General features: G+C 47.3%; 2 protein-coding genes across 2 annotated transcripts; one reads left to right on the forward strand and one right to left on the reverse strand.

Annotated features, from left to right (window-relative positions):
- On the forward strand, positions 3334-5138 carry LOC8065424 (hydroxycinnamoyltransferase 4). Its single transcript, XM_002436567.2, has one exon. The coding sequence runs from the start codon at positions 3566-3568 to the stop codon at positions 4871-4873; it is 1308 nt and encodes a 435-aa protein (XP_002436612.1). The 5' UTR covers positions 3334-3565; the 3' UTR covers positions 4874-5138.
- LOC8076209 (hydroxycinnamoyltransferase 4) lies at positions 8631-10527 on the reverse strand. Its single transcript, XM_002437932.2, has one exon. It carries the CDS (start codon positions 10309-10311, stop codon positions 8998-9000), a length of 1314 nt encoding a protein of 437 aa, XP_002437977.1. The 5' UTR covers positions 10312-10527; the 3' UTR covers positions 8631-8997.

Consider the following 17052-nt stretch of genomic DNA (forward strand, 5'->3'; position numbering starts at 1 on the left):
TATAGGGGTTTATACCCCCACAGCTAGTCCCCGAGCACCATGTATTGTGATGTAACACGCCGTCTTGAGCTTCTTCGATCAGTGAGGCTTGACGTCTTCAATAAGCAGGAAATTCGTCCAAACAGTTGCAACGGTATTTTGACCGACTCAAAAGACAGTTGATCAACATTGACATCGAAGAAGCAGGTTGTTCGAAGAATGCATGGTGCTCTTAATCAAAAAAGATTTCTTTCCTGGTGAAGTGTGCCCACTTTACTTTTCTGATAAGTATAGTCTTTCAAAAAGCAAGCATATTCACTGCAAGGTGAAGTGTGCCCACTTAGTCCCCGAGCCTGGTAGTAGGTGACGTAGGCACGTGGTGCCAGGGTCAAAAGAAAAGTCCTCAAAGAAATTCTGAAACTGAGATGCATCGCCAGATGCATCGTACCGATGTAGTCCCCGAGCTTGCTGGAAGGCGAAGTATGAGCCTTGTAGCAAGGTCTAAAAAATTGAATTTACCAGTCCGTCTGCAATTGAATAGACTAATCGACCAGTCTCCGAGCATATAACGCTCGGTGGTCGGTACAGTCCCCGAATTCTCAAATTGGTGGGCTGGTCGACCAGTCCCCGAGCGTATAGTGCTCGGTGGTCGGTGCAGTCCCCAAGTTTTTAAATTGGTGAGCTGGTCGACCAGTCCCCGAGCGTATAGTGCTCGGTGGTCGGCACAATCCCCGAGCACGACGTAGGGACCGGTGGACAAGTCCCCGAGCGTGGTTGGGAACGTAAACGTGCTCGGTGGTCGGCACAGTCTTCGAGCACAGCATAGAGAGTAGTCGACAAGTCCCCGAGCGTGGTTGGGAACGTAAACGTGCTCGGTGGTCGGAGCAGTCCCCGGGCACAGCGTAGGGAATAGTCGACGAGTCCCCGAGCGTAGCTTGTCGACTGGGCCAAACCCCTGAAAAATAAATATAAAGAATAGGTAGTACATGATGTATAAATAAACTTTAGATAAAAATCAGTACTGAGATAAGTTTTAGATTTTTTGTTATAAAATTAGCACAAGTAGTTAATTCATCCTAGAGCTTGTACCAGCTCTGGTCTAGCCAACAATCAGCATGAGGTGCGGAACCTAGGCACGCGTAGGATTGCCAGCCTCGCCAGAGAGCTACTGCCGACCACCCGGAACGCAGAGGGCGGATCTCGTGCACGTGTAGAGAGGAGTCGGAGACAGTGCCGGCTCTGGAAAGCTGTCGGCTAAAAAAGTTGTTTTAAAGAATAATAATATTAAAAATATTATGCCAAAAATAAATAAAATATTAGAAGTGTACTTATCTTTGAAAGAAAGTCTAGTCGGTGACGACAAAATTGTCCGGCCCTCGAGCTTTTCGACTTGTCATGACGGTGGTCGCTGTTGTCATAGCGTCGTTCTTCGCGACGATTATTATTGCGACTGGTGGTCAGAGCAAGTAGGCTAAACAATTTGGTCGATGGCCCGAGCAGGTCGGTGTTGTCGATCTGCCTCCCTCTGTAGCAGGGAAGCGTGCGACGCGTTGTCGGCGTGGTCGGAAACGTTGCTGGTGTGGTCGAAGCCGTAGCCAGCGTGGTTGGAGCTGCAGCCGACGTCGGTGAAGAATTGATCGGCATAGATTGGATCTACGCCTCCTTCGCGGTCGTGGTGGTGAAGCTGTTGAAGCTGACGGTGAACGTGAAGCCGCCTGCCATGGCCGCGAAGTCGGGGATGATGGCCATCTTGTTCGTCGGGAGAGCTGTACGCACACCCCCTACCTGGCGCGCCACTGTCGACGAAAGCTGGTCGGCAGTCTACCTTGGGGTATACCCACGGTAGTAGTTTATCGGTAGACGGTGCGCAAACTACGAACTCGATGGTGACGCAAGACACGGACAAGCTTTTTATCCAGGTTCGGCCGCCGAGTTGGCGTAATACCTACGTCCTGCGTCTGGTTGTATTGATTTGTGTTGAGAGAATATCCTCTGTGACTTGTCCTAGGGGGTCCCTTGCCCCTCCTTATATAGTCTGGAGGGCAGGGTTACAGATCTGGAAACTAATCCTAGTCGGTTACAATTGCCATGGATAATTCGATATCAATTCCTATTCTAACCGACTAGAATCCTGCTTGATCTCCACATCTTGTTTCCTTGCACAAAACTCCAAGCTGTCGGATCAAGCCTTGAACTCATCTCGTAATGGGCCAAGCCTCCTGGCCCAAGTCTAGCCGTAAGGGTATAGGGGTTTATACCCCCACAAACAAGTTGACAAAACTAGTTGACAAATTGGGATACACGTGATGCCAAGCGATGGAGGACTTGGCATATTTGCCAAGTGAAGGGAGAATTTTACCAAGCTCACAAAATTGTCAAGTAGTTTTACCAACTTGTTGGAGACTATTTTTTGTGGTTTTAGCAAAAATCCTAAAAAGCCAAGTATTTTTCGTTGGAGTTGCTCTTAGAACAAGTTTAATAAGGTTGCACCTATCAGCCAAGCCAAATCAACAATGGATTAGCATAAGATCAATCTCGGTAAGAGTTTTACGTCTCAGTTACCAAGAATCTAATATATTAAAAAATATTATCGACAAGTTTTATGCTCGTAAAACTAATTTCATCATATTAAACTTTTATTATCTCTCTTCATCTACACTATGTCATATCAACTTATTTAATGCGTATGAAACTTCATTAAGACTAGGCTAATAGACAAGTTCAACTCAATTCACTTGCAAGACATATCTTATGTGAAGATTTTAAGGCCAGACTTAATGAAGTTTCATTAGAGTTTCATGTACATTAAATATGCTGATGTGGCACTGTATTAATAAAGAAAGAGATTATAAGAGTTTCATGGGAGTAGAGAGAGTTTCATCCCTATGAAGCTCTTCTGCACTGTTTCTAAAATCTGATGTGTTGGAAACTGGGACATGAAACTCTCTATTGAGACTGACCTAATAAAACTAATCTGATGGTGTGCAATTTTCTATAAAGTCAATCAAGGTTAGATATGCGTGACTTAAAACAAAGGTAGTAAAGTGAACTATAATGTTTTTTTTAACGGAGGAGAAGTATGTCTTTTTGCTTGTCGTGCATCACAATTCACAGCATCTCATCATCCCCAGACACCCCAGACAAGAAAATATGTGCCATGCATATATACCACTTCCAGGTCTTGGTTCTCCACTCGCTTTGGAGCATGCATCCAGTCAACCGAGTCAATAATTTCATACTACTTCTGCACATGCGAAATTGGCGCGCACTTCTACAACATATCCAGCCGCCCAGCCACCACGAATTCGCCACCACCAACCCAGTTCCAGTCCAAGTCCAACCGCCCCCGACCCCCGCGCCCGTTCAGGCGTTCAGCCCTTCCTATATATAACCCTCGCAGATCGAATGAAGCCACCATCCCAACCCCACATCGATCACAGCAGAGCAGCGGAACAAGAGAAACGCAGACAAGCCAGCAAGAACAACTCACGCACAGCAGCATCAGCTAGCTAGCTCTAGCTAGGGCAGACAATCCACCGTCGTCGTCAGGGCACGCAACAGCCAACAGCCCCCAGGGTAGCACCGGATGGCAATGGTAGAGCTGTTGTCGACGGAGCTGGTCGTCCCGGCCGAGGAGACGCCGGCGGGCGCCGTCTGGCTGTCCAACCTCGACCTGGCCGCGCGCCGCGGGTACACGCCGACGGTCTACTTCTACCGAACGAACAACAAGCCGGAGTTCTTCGAGGCCGACGCCGTCAAGGACAGCCTCGCCCGGGCGCTGGTGGCGTTCTACCCGCTGGCCGGCCGCCTCGGCCTCGACGCCGCCACGGGGCGCGTCCAGATCGACTGCACGGGCGAGGGCGCCGTGTTCGTGACGGCGCGGTCGGAGTACGCGCTGGACGAGCTGCTGAACGAGTTCGTGCCGTGCGACGAGATGCGGCACCTGCTGGTACCCGCCACGCCCGCGCCCAACCCGCCGTGCCCGCTGCTGTTCGCGCAGGTCACCCGCCTGCGCTGCGGCGGCGTCGTGCTCGGTCTCGCCCTGCACCACTCCGTCGTGGACGCCAGGAGCGCCGCGCACTTCGTGGAGACGTGGGCCAGCATCGCCCGCGGCGGCGGCGGCGGCGGCGGCGACGCGCCCCTGCCGCCGTGCTTCGACCACAGGCTGCTGAGCGCGCGTCCCCCGGCGACGCGCGCGGTGTTGTACGACCACCCGGAGTACAAGCCGGAGCCGGCGCCGGAGCACGCGGTTGCCGCGGGCTCCGCCTACGCGAGCGCCATCATCACGCTGAGCAAGTCGCAGGTATCGGCGCTCAAGGCGCGGTGCGCGGGCGCGTCGACGTTCCGCGCCGTGGTGGCGCTGGTGTGGCAGTGCGCGTGCCGCGCGCGGTCGCTCCCGGCCGACGCCGAGACGCGGCTCTTCTCCATGGTGGACATGCGCGCGCGCCTTGCCCCGCCGCTCCCGCCGGGGTACTTCGGGAACGCGGTGATCCGGACGTCGGCGCTGGCCACGGTCGGGGAGGTGGTGGGCAACCCCGTGGGGTACGCGGCGCGGCGCGCGCTGGCGGCGACGAGCCAGGGGGACGACTACGCGCGGTCGCTGGTGGACTACCTCGAAGGCGTGGACGCCATGAACCTGCCCCGGAGCGGCATCTCGCGCGCGCACCTGCGGGCCATCAGCTGGATGGGGATGTCGCTGCACGACTCGGACTTCGGGTGGGGAGCGCCCGTCTTCATGGGGCCGGCGCTCATGTACTACAGTGGGTTCGTGTACGTGATGCAGGCGCCCGGGAAGGAAGGCGCCGTCGCGCTCGCGCTGTCGCTGGAGCCCGAGAGCATGCCGGAGTTCAGGAAGGTGTTCGCCGACGAGGTCGCGAGGCTGCAGACGATATGAGGATGAGGATGAAGATTGCACGCCTACGTAACCGTGCATGCGTCGTACTACGTACTACGTACGTACTAGTACTGTTGTAAATGCTGAGGGGTTGGTGGGAGGTGTATGTGTGTAGTAGTTGTGTGCACACCTGCCTGACCAGCTGGCAGCAGACACCTACCGTACCACCGTTGTATCTATTAATTAGTTACTCATCAGGTGACTTGTTGATCGTGGGTTGGTGCAGAGAGTAATTATCATAAGCTCGATCGATCTTGTCACGCCATCACGTTTTCATTCGGCATGAAAATCAAAGCATGCATGTAACGCACGTTTCTGTAATTTGCAGCTAGCAAAACGCGCGTTGATCGATCAACCCTGTCAAGTCACTCCTTCCGGTATCTTAGCGGCAAATCATTGAGATGTTGACAAGAACCTACTGTAGCTAATTAACTTTGCTTCGTCAATAACGAAAACCTAGAATATTTCCCAGCAGAGCATCCGAATCGGACCGTACGTCAACAAAGTTGCCGGATACAAATTAAATCTGACCCGTCCGTCCCCACTGCAGCCTACTACCGCTACCGGAAGCAGCATGCATGGAGTTGCATGCGATCCGTTTAGTGCATCCGCACACGTAAAGAAAAGCATCCCGTCCAAAGCATGGGAACCTTTTAATTTTCTTGCATTCTACGGTGACCATGGGGTCGAGATCAGTGGAAATTAACCCCAATTAACCGGTTGACCATTGACGACACTCGAGACGACGTCGACGGCGGCGGCGGCAAGCTGTGCAGTTGGTGGGCGCGGCCAGGCGCCAGCTCATGGTGACGATCGGTTGATGCATGCATTGCAACCACGCATGGCGAGGCGAGGCGTTCACCAACCTCCGTCGTCGACACAGTGTGGAATGGTCAGAAAATTTCGACCCCGGCCGGCCCGTTTCCTGCTGCTGGCTGCCTCCGTTTTCTGTCATTTCGCTCTCGAGATAACAACAGCAACAATCATCGGCAGTCATGGTCGTCGTCCTATGTAATTAACCAGTCTAGCTCGCCGCTTGCTTCGACGTGGATATTTCGCGCGTACGCACGTGGTACTTGTGAACGAAGATCCAATTTCCGTTCAAAGATAGATGGCCGATGTGATGTCAGCGTCATGGGACGATGATCTTTCCCCGTAACGTGGTGCGTGTAGGTTCGTTCTCTCCGCACCGGAACTAAGGCCTTGTTTAGTTCAGCCTAAAAACTAAAAAGTTTTCAAGATTTTTCCGTCACATCGAATCTTACAGCATATGTATGAAACATTAAATATAGACAAAAATAAAAACTAATTATACAATTTGTCTGTAAATCACGAGACAAATTTTTTGACTTTAGTTAGACTATGATTGAACAATATTTGCCGCAAGCAAACAAAAATGCTACGATAACGAAAATGCTACCGCACTAAACAAGGCCCTATACAACGCCTAATGGTCGCCGCCCGCCGGCCGGCCTGCTGCTCATGGTAGTGCGGTCAGAGTTTTGGTCGTCCCCATCGAGCAGAAACGTCGCTCACTTAGGTTCGTGAATTTTTTTTTGACTTTAGCTACTGTAGTATTTTTTTATTTAATAATTATTATTTAATTATAAACTAACTAGATTCAAAAGATTCATCTCGTAAATTACAGGTAAACTGTATAATTAGTTTTATTTTTCTCTATATTTAATGTTCCATGCATACGTCTAAAGATTCGATTTGATGAAAATTTTGAAATTATTTTTAAACTAAACCAGACCTTAGTCCATCACCGTATGTACCATCCTCAGGAGTGAGGTCATCAGCTAACCCTAGAGTGAGGTGCTAAGAGCAATATATTATGTAAGTGTACAGTATACTATGTACCAACGTGCTATAAGCGCACTTATTTTAGAGCGGAAGGCAGTATATCTTAGTGCATCTCGAAAAAATTAGCTAAAAAGACTAACCAAATTTATTAATTTAGTTACTCTCTAAAATAGATTTGACAAAAAATTTTTAGAGTACTCCAACAAACTTTATAAATGATGGCTAGTGAGGTAGGCTATTCAAAAGTAGAGAGTGAATAAGGTAGGATGTAGAGCTACTAAATTTGAAGAGTCGTTTACAGAGTCTGTCGGAAATATTTTTCCTTCAACAATAGCCAAATTTACCTTTAGACAATGATTTGGCTAATCTCTTGAAGACACTCTTAAGGGCTGGTTTTTTTATAGTCATGTGCACGTTTGTACTGGATTTTAAAAAAAAAACAATATAAAGCCCTGTTTAGATCCATCCTAAAGTTTAGCTAGCTAAAATTTTAAAATTAAATTTTAGCTAGCTAAAAGTTCTTCTAGCTAAACTTTAGCTGGGGTGTTTGGATCATTCGGCTAATAGACTCAGCTAAACTCAGCTTTTGAAACTGCAAAACTCAGTTGAACTGTAGCTGGTCTTTTAGTTAGGTCATTTAGATATTTATAATTAAACTTAGCCACTTAAACGGGCCCTAATTCTACTCACACATGGAAGCCTCAACTAGTCTTTTATATTGCTGAAATTTTAAAATTCATTTGGAGCTTATAAACACGCTGCAGTCCCCGAGGGGATCTGTAAATCAAATCCCAGCCCATAATAAGTTCTGGCCCACAGAAGGCCTGTTTGAAGAGGGTTTTCCAAAACAAAGCACAAGTTATTTAAGGGGGAAAAAACGAGAACATAGCCGAGGCCCAAGGGAAGCCACTCAAAGCCCAAAACATGATAAAAAGGCACTCTCGTCTTGTCGGTAAGATCTCGCTTACTCGATCAGCACCACCAAAGTCTCAGTTTCATCTCTTTATTTTTCTGATGATGAGAACATGTGTGGTGGACTGGTGGGTTAAACTTCCTCTAAAAAATTCTGTCTTTAGCTCTTTTCACGGCACCCAAGAAACAAAGCAGTATGAACGATCTTACCGCCTTCAACTGACATCCTAACTTCTGAACCCACCATGCGCCACCACTGTGACAACGAAAGCTAGCAAAATTATGCCACTGCTATGTGATTTGGAAAGCACCCATTAGTCCATGATCGAACATTATCCCGGATCCTTTTGTGTACCTGCAGTGTGCAAGGGGGTGGATCGCGGATTTGCTGATTCTTTGACACGAGGGGCAGATCTGACTAAACTTTAGTCAATTTAGTAGTTAAACTTCCAAACACACCTAATGAAAAGAGAAAAAAGTAATTTAGTCATACTAGTTAACCAAGAGTAACTAAAATAGTTTTAGTTGGCTAAATTTTAACAAAGGGGAACCAAATAGGCTTTGAATATTCTCCTGAGGCGTTGAACCTTCCAAATAATTTATTTGCACTACTTCAGCTATTTTCTTAAACAGCAAACCAGCATCCGTAGCAACAACAATCAAGGCCTTGTTTGGTTCCAAAAATTTTTGAAAAATCGACACTGTATCACTTTCATTTGTATTTAACAAATATTGTCCATTATACACTAACTAGGCTTAAAAGATTCATCTCGTCAATTCCGACCAAACTGTGTAATTAGTTTTTGTTTTTCTCTATATTTAATACTTCATGTATACGTATAAAGATTCGATGTGACGGAGAATCTGAAAATTTTTATAAATTTTTTTAAAACTAAACAAGGCCCAAATTTCAGCAAGCCGAACACGGAACTCTCCGAGGTCTGAACTGAGGTGATGGAGGAAGTGAGTTTTTTTTTTCGATTATGGAGGAAGCGACAAGTGAGATTTAGGTGAGTGACAAAAATATATGGGACTGAAATATCCAAATATGTGTTCTGTTTATTTGTCATGTACTATATATTTATATGAAAACCAATATAAACATCCATATAGGCCTGCATGAAGCATCCAAAGACTGCACAGTCTAGAGCTGGACAGTCTCGTTCACATGCATTTACGATGTAGGAGTAGTAGCACATGCGCCATGGACGTTCGTAATAACCTGGCATGGGCATGGATCAACAGCAATACTGTATCTACGCAGTTCCGCTCGCTGGCGCACACACACACACGTCACGTTCCACATACGTGTCATGTCTATATAATCACCACACGTACGTTCCACGCATGCAACCATGCACTAGCGGCTAGCTGCTCCTCGGAGCTATATGCATGTCTGCACTGCACTACAGCACCTCCAGCCCGGCGAGCTCCTCGGCGAACACCTTCCTGAACTCCGGCATGGTCTCCGGTTCCAGCGACAGCACGAGCGCGAGGGCACCTTCCTTCCCGGCCGCGTTCATGACGTACACGAAGCCGCTGTAGTACATGAGCGCCGGCCCCATGAACGCCGGCGCTCCCCACCCGAAGTCCGCCTTGTACAGCGACATGCCCACCCAGCTGATGGCGCGGAGGTGCGCCCGCGAGATGCCGCTCCGGGGCAGGTTCATGGCGTCCACGCCTTCCAGGTAGTCCACCAGCGACCGCGCGTAGTCGTCCCCCTGGCTCGTCGCCGCCAGCGCGCGCCGCGCCGCGTACCCCACGGGGTTGCCCACCACCTCCCCCGCCGTGGCGGACACCGACGTGCGCACCACCGCGTTACCGAAGTACCCCGGCGGCAGCGGCGGGTCCAGGCGCGACCGCATGTCGATCATGGAGTAGAGCCGCGTCTCGGCGCCGGGCGGCAGCGCGCGCGCGCGGCACACGCACTGCCACACCAGCGCCACCACGGCGCGGAACGTGGACGCCCCCGGGCACCGCGCCCTCAGCGCGCCCACCTGCGCCTTGGTCATGACGATGATGGCGCTCGCGTAGTCGTCGTCGGACGCGGCGGCGGCGACGGCGTCCAACACAGGCTCCGGCTTGTACTCCGGGTGGTCGTACAGCACCGCGCGCGCCGGGCCCGGGCGCGCGGCGAGCAGCCCGTAGCCGAAGCACGGCGGCACGGGAGCGTTCGCGGCGGCGTCGTCCCCGCGCGCGATGCTCGCCCACGTCTCGAGGAAGTGCGCGGCGCCACGGGCGTCGCACAGGGAGTGGTGCATGGACAGCGCGAGCACGACGCCGCCGCAGCGCAGGTACGTGACCTGCACGAACAGGAGCGCGCACGGCGGGTTCGGCGCGGGCGTCGGGGGCACCAGCAGGTCCCGCATGGCGCGGCACGGCACGAACTCGCGCATCAGGTCGTCCAGCGCGTAGTCGCACCGCGCCGTCACGAACACCGCGCCCTCGCCGGTGCAGTCCACCTGGACGCGCCCGGTGGCGCCGTCGGCCCCGAGCCGCCCCGCGAGCGGGTAGAACGGGACCAGCGCCCTGGCGAGGCTGCCCTTGACGACGTCCGCCGCGAAGAACCCCGGGTCACCGTTGGGCCGGAAGAAGTAGACCGTGGGCGTGTACCCGCGGCGCGCGGCGAGGTCCAGGTTGGAAAGCCAGATACTGCCCGCCGGAGTCTCCTCGGCCGGGACGACCACCTCCGACGTCAGCACCTCCACCGTCGGCGCCATTGCTCTCAGGGTGGTGCTGAGCAGCTGTTGAATGATGATGGTTGCTCGGGGGGTTTAAATAGAGGTGTACTTGTACCTTGTAAATTGTAATTAGTGTGACGGTTAGAGAGTGAGAGCCCACTGAGAAAAGCGCGGGTGGTAGTACACTGGTAAAGTTTTTCTTTGCTCTTGAGGGCATGTGCCCTTACTCTTCTACCCATTGAATTCGTTTTGAAAAGTGTGCAAACACACATCTCAATACGAATCTGCTTTGAGATGTGTGTTTGCACACTTCTCAATGCGAATTCAATGGGTGAGAGAGTGAGGGCATATGCCCTTAAGGAAACCGCGTTACACTCCGTTGCTGTCGGTTGTTGAAGAGGACGTCTGATGAAGTCTGCAGGGGAGTGTAGGAAAGCTGACAGGTTAGACTGTTATCAATCGATGGGTCAGATGATTTGAACGATTCATTGAACAATTCCAAGTCCGAGTTTATTTTTCAGGCCTTGTTTAGTTCACCTCAAAAACTAAAAAAATTTCAAGATTTCATGTCATAGAATCTTTCGGCACATGCATGAAGCATTAAATATAAACAAAAATAAAAACTAATTACACAGTTTAACTGTAAATCAAGAGACGAATCTTTTAATCCTAATTAGTTCATAATTGGACAATATTTGCCACAAACAAACGAAAGTGCTACCGTAGCGAAATCTAAAATCTTTTCGCATCTAAACAACGCCTCAGTCGAAGGATGTTATTGCACTATGGGCCCATCTTCAACCTGGTGTCGGTCTCCTTCTCCGCTCCTTTCTTCCTTCCCACACGCCTCCTCCATCGCTACCTCCTTCGCCATCGAGCCTTTTCTCCTCATCCTCCTCAACGCTGACCCCGCCCCCCCTCCTCGTCCTCGGCCCTGCCGCTCCACGGCAGTGAACCCTAGCGCCCTAGTGGCTGCTCTGCTTTCTTCTCCTGCCCTTTCCGTGACAGCGAGCTCCCACCCAACCATGGTGCCTCTGCCCCTCCCTAAGCCACCCAGCCTCTTTCTGGCCGCCGGAACCCCAGCCGGAGTTGGGGAAGAAGAGTGGTGGCGCGGTCATATTCGGGTGATTGGGGCGCAGGTGCGAGCGAGGGCGTCGCGCGGTCGTGACCGAGCACGACCATGGTAAAGTAACTTTTGTGTTTTCAGTCACCATTTGTGTTTGCGTGAATGTAGATACCAAGAACTCAGTGTCGGTCCTAAGGGAAGGGCAAGAGGTGCAACGGCCGAGGGCACTCGCGGGATAGGGGCTCAAACCTAAATATATAATACAACATATCCTTCTACCTTTTTATTTTTTGTGATTTGTGAATTTTGGTTTTGTTCATGTCCCAATTATCTAGGCACTAGGTTTTTTTCTTGTTCAATTTTTGTCTAGTACTTTATACTCATATAGTTATATTTTTCTTATAATTTAGGTCAACTGTTAGAATTTTAGAATGTTACCTAAGAAACATTTGTCATGAACCATAAAAAGAAAATGAAAAAGACAAGAAGAGCAGTTTGTCTATATATGATTGGATTAGTTTTCCCTATACGAAAAAATTAGCTTATATTATTATAAAATTTTATAGTTTAGGGGTCGTCATGATATATTCGCCAGAGAGCCCTCAAAATTGTAGGACCGGCACTGCAAGATTACAGCGGCGTGACGATATAAGGGACCTGCTGACCCTAGTTGGAAGTCAGCTAGAGATGGCGGCCTTGCAGTTCTTTAGTTCCAATGGCTGGTTGTCAACTAAGCGTATTGGTCCTATTTAGTCAAATTTTTATTCTCGTTTTGTTTTTCCAATTGCTCGGCTGTAAACAGTTTTTACAGCCTGTGTGAGTGCCCATAAGTGTGACTTGTAATAAGTGGCCTGATTCTATCAGTCGATAGATGAAGCCGGATATATCCATTATCTAAATAAAGAACTATACATGTTCTTTCTTTCTTTCTCAGAAATTTTCGTGAGGAGATTTTTTTCTAGTGTAGCTTGTTGTATATATCGCTGTCCCGTTTCACTGTTACTTTGACATAAATGCATCTCAAATTGATCAAGCCGTCGTCAATGGTAAAGTGTGATGATTTGCACGTCACCTAATAACTCCCTAATCTTTGACTCGATCTAGCATGGAGACCAAACATGTAAGGACGCGGAGACTTGCTCTCAAATAAAAATATACAACCTCTCTAGTGTTGAGCCACGAAGAGACTGCAATGCTCCCGTCGCCTATGGAGCCATGATTGTTTCACTGATTACTAGAAGGACACGGCCTTCTACTCTGTATGTAGTTGTAGGACATGGCCTATGCATGAACAATGCTATCAAACTAGTCCTTTGGGTTAAGTTTTAGACCTAATGTATTAGTTTTTTTGAACTTTAGTGGATCTGAACCCAGTGTGATGCTCACTCATGGATGAGCTAGGCCCGTATCTATTGCGGATTCTAACAGAACTCTTATGGACCTGTTTGGCGCAGCTCATAATAACTTCATGGGTTGTTCTTTTTTTTTTGCCAAGCACTCTTTTCTAAAACAGTTTCATGGATAAAACTATTTTTCTTCTTCTCTCACAAATATATGAGTTGAGATGAAGCTGGAAAACAGTAGTTTATCCTAGCTCTCTCTCTCTATTTCTTTCTTTCATCTATGCATGAAGCTATTGGTGAAGCTACTTTGTCAAACAACTTTTTCAAAACAGTTTTTCTAAAAAAAAAGGACTTCAGTGGTGAAGCTGAGCTGTGCCAAACAGTACCTATGTTTCCTATCCCACTTCTGCAATTGAACGGCATGGTTTTCACTTTAAAATACAAGAAATGCATGGAAATATAAGAAGCTAAAATATGTTTCCTAAGGATTCTTGCAAATATTTGTTCACGGACATGTAAGAAGCTAAAAATTAAAGAAGGTATCTAGCGCAAATGGAGAAACATTCTTTTCGTGATTTCCCCCCTGAATAATGGAAAGAGATTTGTTGCGAGTTTTATTGGATGGAGAAAAGAAGAAATAGGGTTTCTAGTTTTAAGGGAAAAAACAGGCCAGAAAGCTGTACAGCTGCACCGTTCATTGGTGGAAAACTAGCAAAAGCAACAACTACAAAGAGTGCCACAACAGCTGAAAACAACTTCACGCTTCATTTGAGTGAAACAAGCCAAACATGTGGAACAAGAGGCACAAAAACTGGGACTCTTTTCCATTGTCGCCTTGATAAGCTCCTCACGGTGAAAGTCTTTTCGTTCTTGATGAAACTTACAATCGTGCGTCGTCAAGCAAAGTTACATTGCACCCTTATTTCTTTTCAGAAATGTAAAAGACACAAGGACTATCATTTTTCCTGAAAGGTTGGAGAAATGGCCACGTACTGTAAATTTAGACCCCATAAATGATGCTAAAACACCGAACCAGCGCTGCCCTAATTAGTCGTGTTCAGTCTTGATAAACTACTCTGCATAGCAGTCAAAATCACTATCAACTTGTTTGTTTTTATTTGGAAAGTAAAAAATCAGCACCAACCACCCCCAACCGAATGCATGGACTTCTGCATGATACAGTCGCCCTCAAGTATCCCCATGATGCGACCTTTTGTGATGTGCCTATATATGCCTAACTACGTGCTAACCGTGTGATAATCTCCCATTTTCCAGCAAAAAACGTATCCCTCTTTCATGATACGATCGATGTCATAGCTTAATTACGAACAGATCAGTGTATAGACTATAGGAAAAATTCAAAAAATGCTTTGCTTCTGGCCAGGACATGGCACCTACCGAGCATATATTCGTCTGTTGAAAACAAATAAGATAATCGTTCGCATGCAGCTCTGAGCTGAGCTAGAGTGTGTCGTGGATGAGGCATGAGCCAATCATGTCATGCATTGCGTTTGGTGGGAGAAGGAAGAAGTGTACTGATTACAGGAGTGTAGTGTGTACCCGACTACTCATGCACACTGATCGGCGACTCATTATGCTGCTCCTGAGTTATGATTCATGGACAGCCATGCGTTCCATGACATGAAAGCTAGATCTTTGAAAAGGCACAAACCAAGCTCTTTTTCGAATTGAAAAGCAAAGATCGTTTCACCATGTCGACCGGCCTTGAACCTGGAACCTGTGAGTGTGGTGTACAGCTCTTTGCGCTTTGTTGTCTGTGTTGTTGTTTGAAGTTTTGTTTGCTCTGGTCTCTGGACGATTAAGATGGTCGACGCGTGGCTGTTCAAGGGACAGTGACACAGTGTCATGGAAAACGCCTGGAAACTCTCAAAAAAGTATAATACTGATGCGGACCACGCACCCCGGCCATACGCCAATGGAGATGTTTAGTGTACTAGTAGCTGCTGAATCTGATTGATGCGTCCATCTGCTGACTAATTACCCCTGTGCTCCATCCTCCATGCATGCGTCCATCGCTGTTCACTGCCGGTGATGAGGCCGACGCCAATGCAAGCCGCCGGAATGTGCAGTCAAAACTCGAAAAGGACGGACAGAAATTTCTTGCTTTCACTGAGCTACCCTATCGGCAATTTTCAAGACTCATCAGCTGCTCACATTCCTTCACAAGTACTAATAAAGGGACAGAAATTCCAAAGGCTGCAATGATCGGTGCCGGAAGGAATGATTTCTCCTTGTAGACTCAACGGAGTTGTTGAGGCTAACTTTTCTGATGAAGAATGGGAACTACTGGCCCTGGAACTGGAAAAGCGGCCTGATGCTTTGCTCTCTTGTGTGATTCTAACAAACAATGCCAATTGTGCTCTGTGCGTGTTCACAAAAGAGCAACACACATAGTAAACTAATCATACATCTAGAACATTCTGCATACAAATCCAAACGTAGATCATAGATCAAAGCCAACCGCCTGTGATAATCCGTTTGCACAGGCGGTTGGGAGCTCTGACACCGCCCCTTTTATACCACATACGCGTCGTAACCGGAACCGTATGTGGTATAAAAAGGGGGGCGCTAGCTATGAGCCCGATTCTACTAGTGTAAGGCATCACCACATGCTTCCGCACGAATCTAAAAGTTCATGCTTCATACATACAATTAAAAAATATAGTTACCCTTGTCCTCTCTCTCTCTCTCTTCAGTTTCTAACACAACATACATATACAAACTCTTAATCCTTATACATTCGTGATAAATTTATTAATTACTTTGTATGATTTTCTCCATCTATATTCTTTGTTTTTCCAGCTCTGAAATATTTTAAAGTTATGCCGCTTATGTTTGTGGCCCATATCTCATGAGACCATAAATATAGATTTGTGTTTTCAAATTTTAATCTTATTAAATTTTATCATGAAGTTAAATTAAAATTCTTGTGTGTATTATACATTTTCTTTGCGAATAGACCTCTAATTGATTTGGTTTGGTGGCTCTAGTATCATTTTAGGTCCTTGTCTCGACTCCCTATGGGCCGGGAGCGATTTGGACAAATTAGTGTTATAGAAGAATGACATAGCTAGGTGTCCCTGTAGAAAAGGTGTTCTCAAACATGCAATAATTGCACTTCAGAAAGTGGGAATAATAATCTAAGCCTACTAGCTAGTGTTAGGTGGGTTGGGGGATAGAAATATGCTTATAGTATATTTTGAACTAATAGAAGTACACTTATCACAGGATAGAGGTAATCAGGTAACATATAACCCTAAAGATTCCTCAACCACGAGTATCGATCCTGGCTCCTCGGCGCTCCAACTGTTCTATACTAGTAGTACTCCCTCTATCTAGAAAAAAATATAATTATAAAAAGCATGCCGATCAAACTAACTCAACTTTGAGTAAGTTTATACAAAATAATATTTGTATTTATATCTTTAAATAAATTTATTATGAAAATACTTTATAACTAATCTAACTATACTTATTTTGTTTTATAAGTGCCAACATGTTTTTATATAATTTCAATCGTAACTTGAATTGATTGACTCTTCGAGAGGTGAGAATTACATTTTTTTTTGGAGCCGTGAGTATTGGTCACTGCACAACCACTGTAGCATGTGACTTCCGGCTAAAGTTGAGCAACGGGCCGGCATGGCCCAGTATAACACGGGCCCGTGCTAGGCATGGCCCGATAGTGCCTCCGTGTCGTGCCTGTATAGTCCTTCGTGCCTGCTGGTCGGCCCAGGCACGACACGTGGGCCGATTTACAGGCCGTACTAGCCCGAAGAGCACGTGACCCAATCATGCATCGGGCCAACTCATAGCCCGCAATATAGAAAACCCCAAATTCAAGGGAGAATACAAAGTTGAAAGCAAAAATTCAAACTTCACAAGTACTTTATACCTAGACCATAATTCAAGTCTCAAAGAAACATGAAAGGCAAGATAATTAAATATTTGAGTTGTTCGTGCAATGCCGCCTCATTAAAAACCTTTCTAGATAAAACTCGCACCTCGTGAGATAAAATTCTAGAAAGAAAAGAGTATGGCCAGCTCATTGAATTAAAAGTTCAATTGTTTAAAGTTATTACAAACCAAGTAGCTCAAAAGTCTCAGCCTCTCTGCCTCACACTCTAAGTCTAACTCTAGATTCTATAAGCAGAATTCTCAAACAACAGAACCACCAGCTTCATCATTAAGAAATTGGTTCTTGAAGTAGTCTTCCAACTCCTTGTCCTCCACAGTATGATGTCCCTTCTCTTAGCCAAGCTCCCGGTCCTTACAGCATATCAACATCTTCACAGTGTCTGTGCCCAATCGCCGTCGACGCTCCTCAATGATCCTGCTAGTAAGACTAAA

Source organism: Sorghum bicolor, chromosome 10 (assembly GCF_000003195.3).
Source record: "Sorghum bicolor cultivar BTx623 chromosome 10, Sorghum_bicolor_NCBIv3, whole genome shotgun sequence".
NCBI lineage: Eukaryota > Viridiplantae > Streptophyta > Magnoliopsida > Poales > Poaceae > Sorghum > Sorghum bicolor.

What these genes read in the sequence shown, in the direction of transcription:
- LOC8065424 (XM_002436567.2), top strand. Translation starts at nt 3,566, where the DNA reads ATGGCAATGGTAGAGCTGTTGTCGACGGAGCTGGTCGTCCCGGCCGAG.
- LOC8076209 (XM_002437932.2), bottom strand. Translation starts at nt 10,311, where the DNA reads ATGGCGCCGACGGTGGAGGTGCTGACGTCGGAGGTGGTCGTCCCGGCC.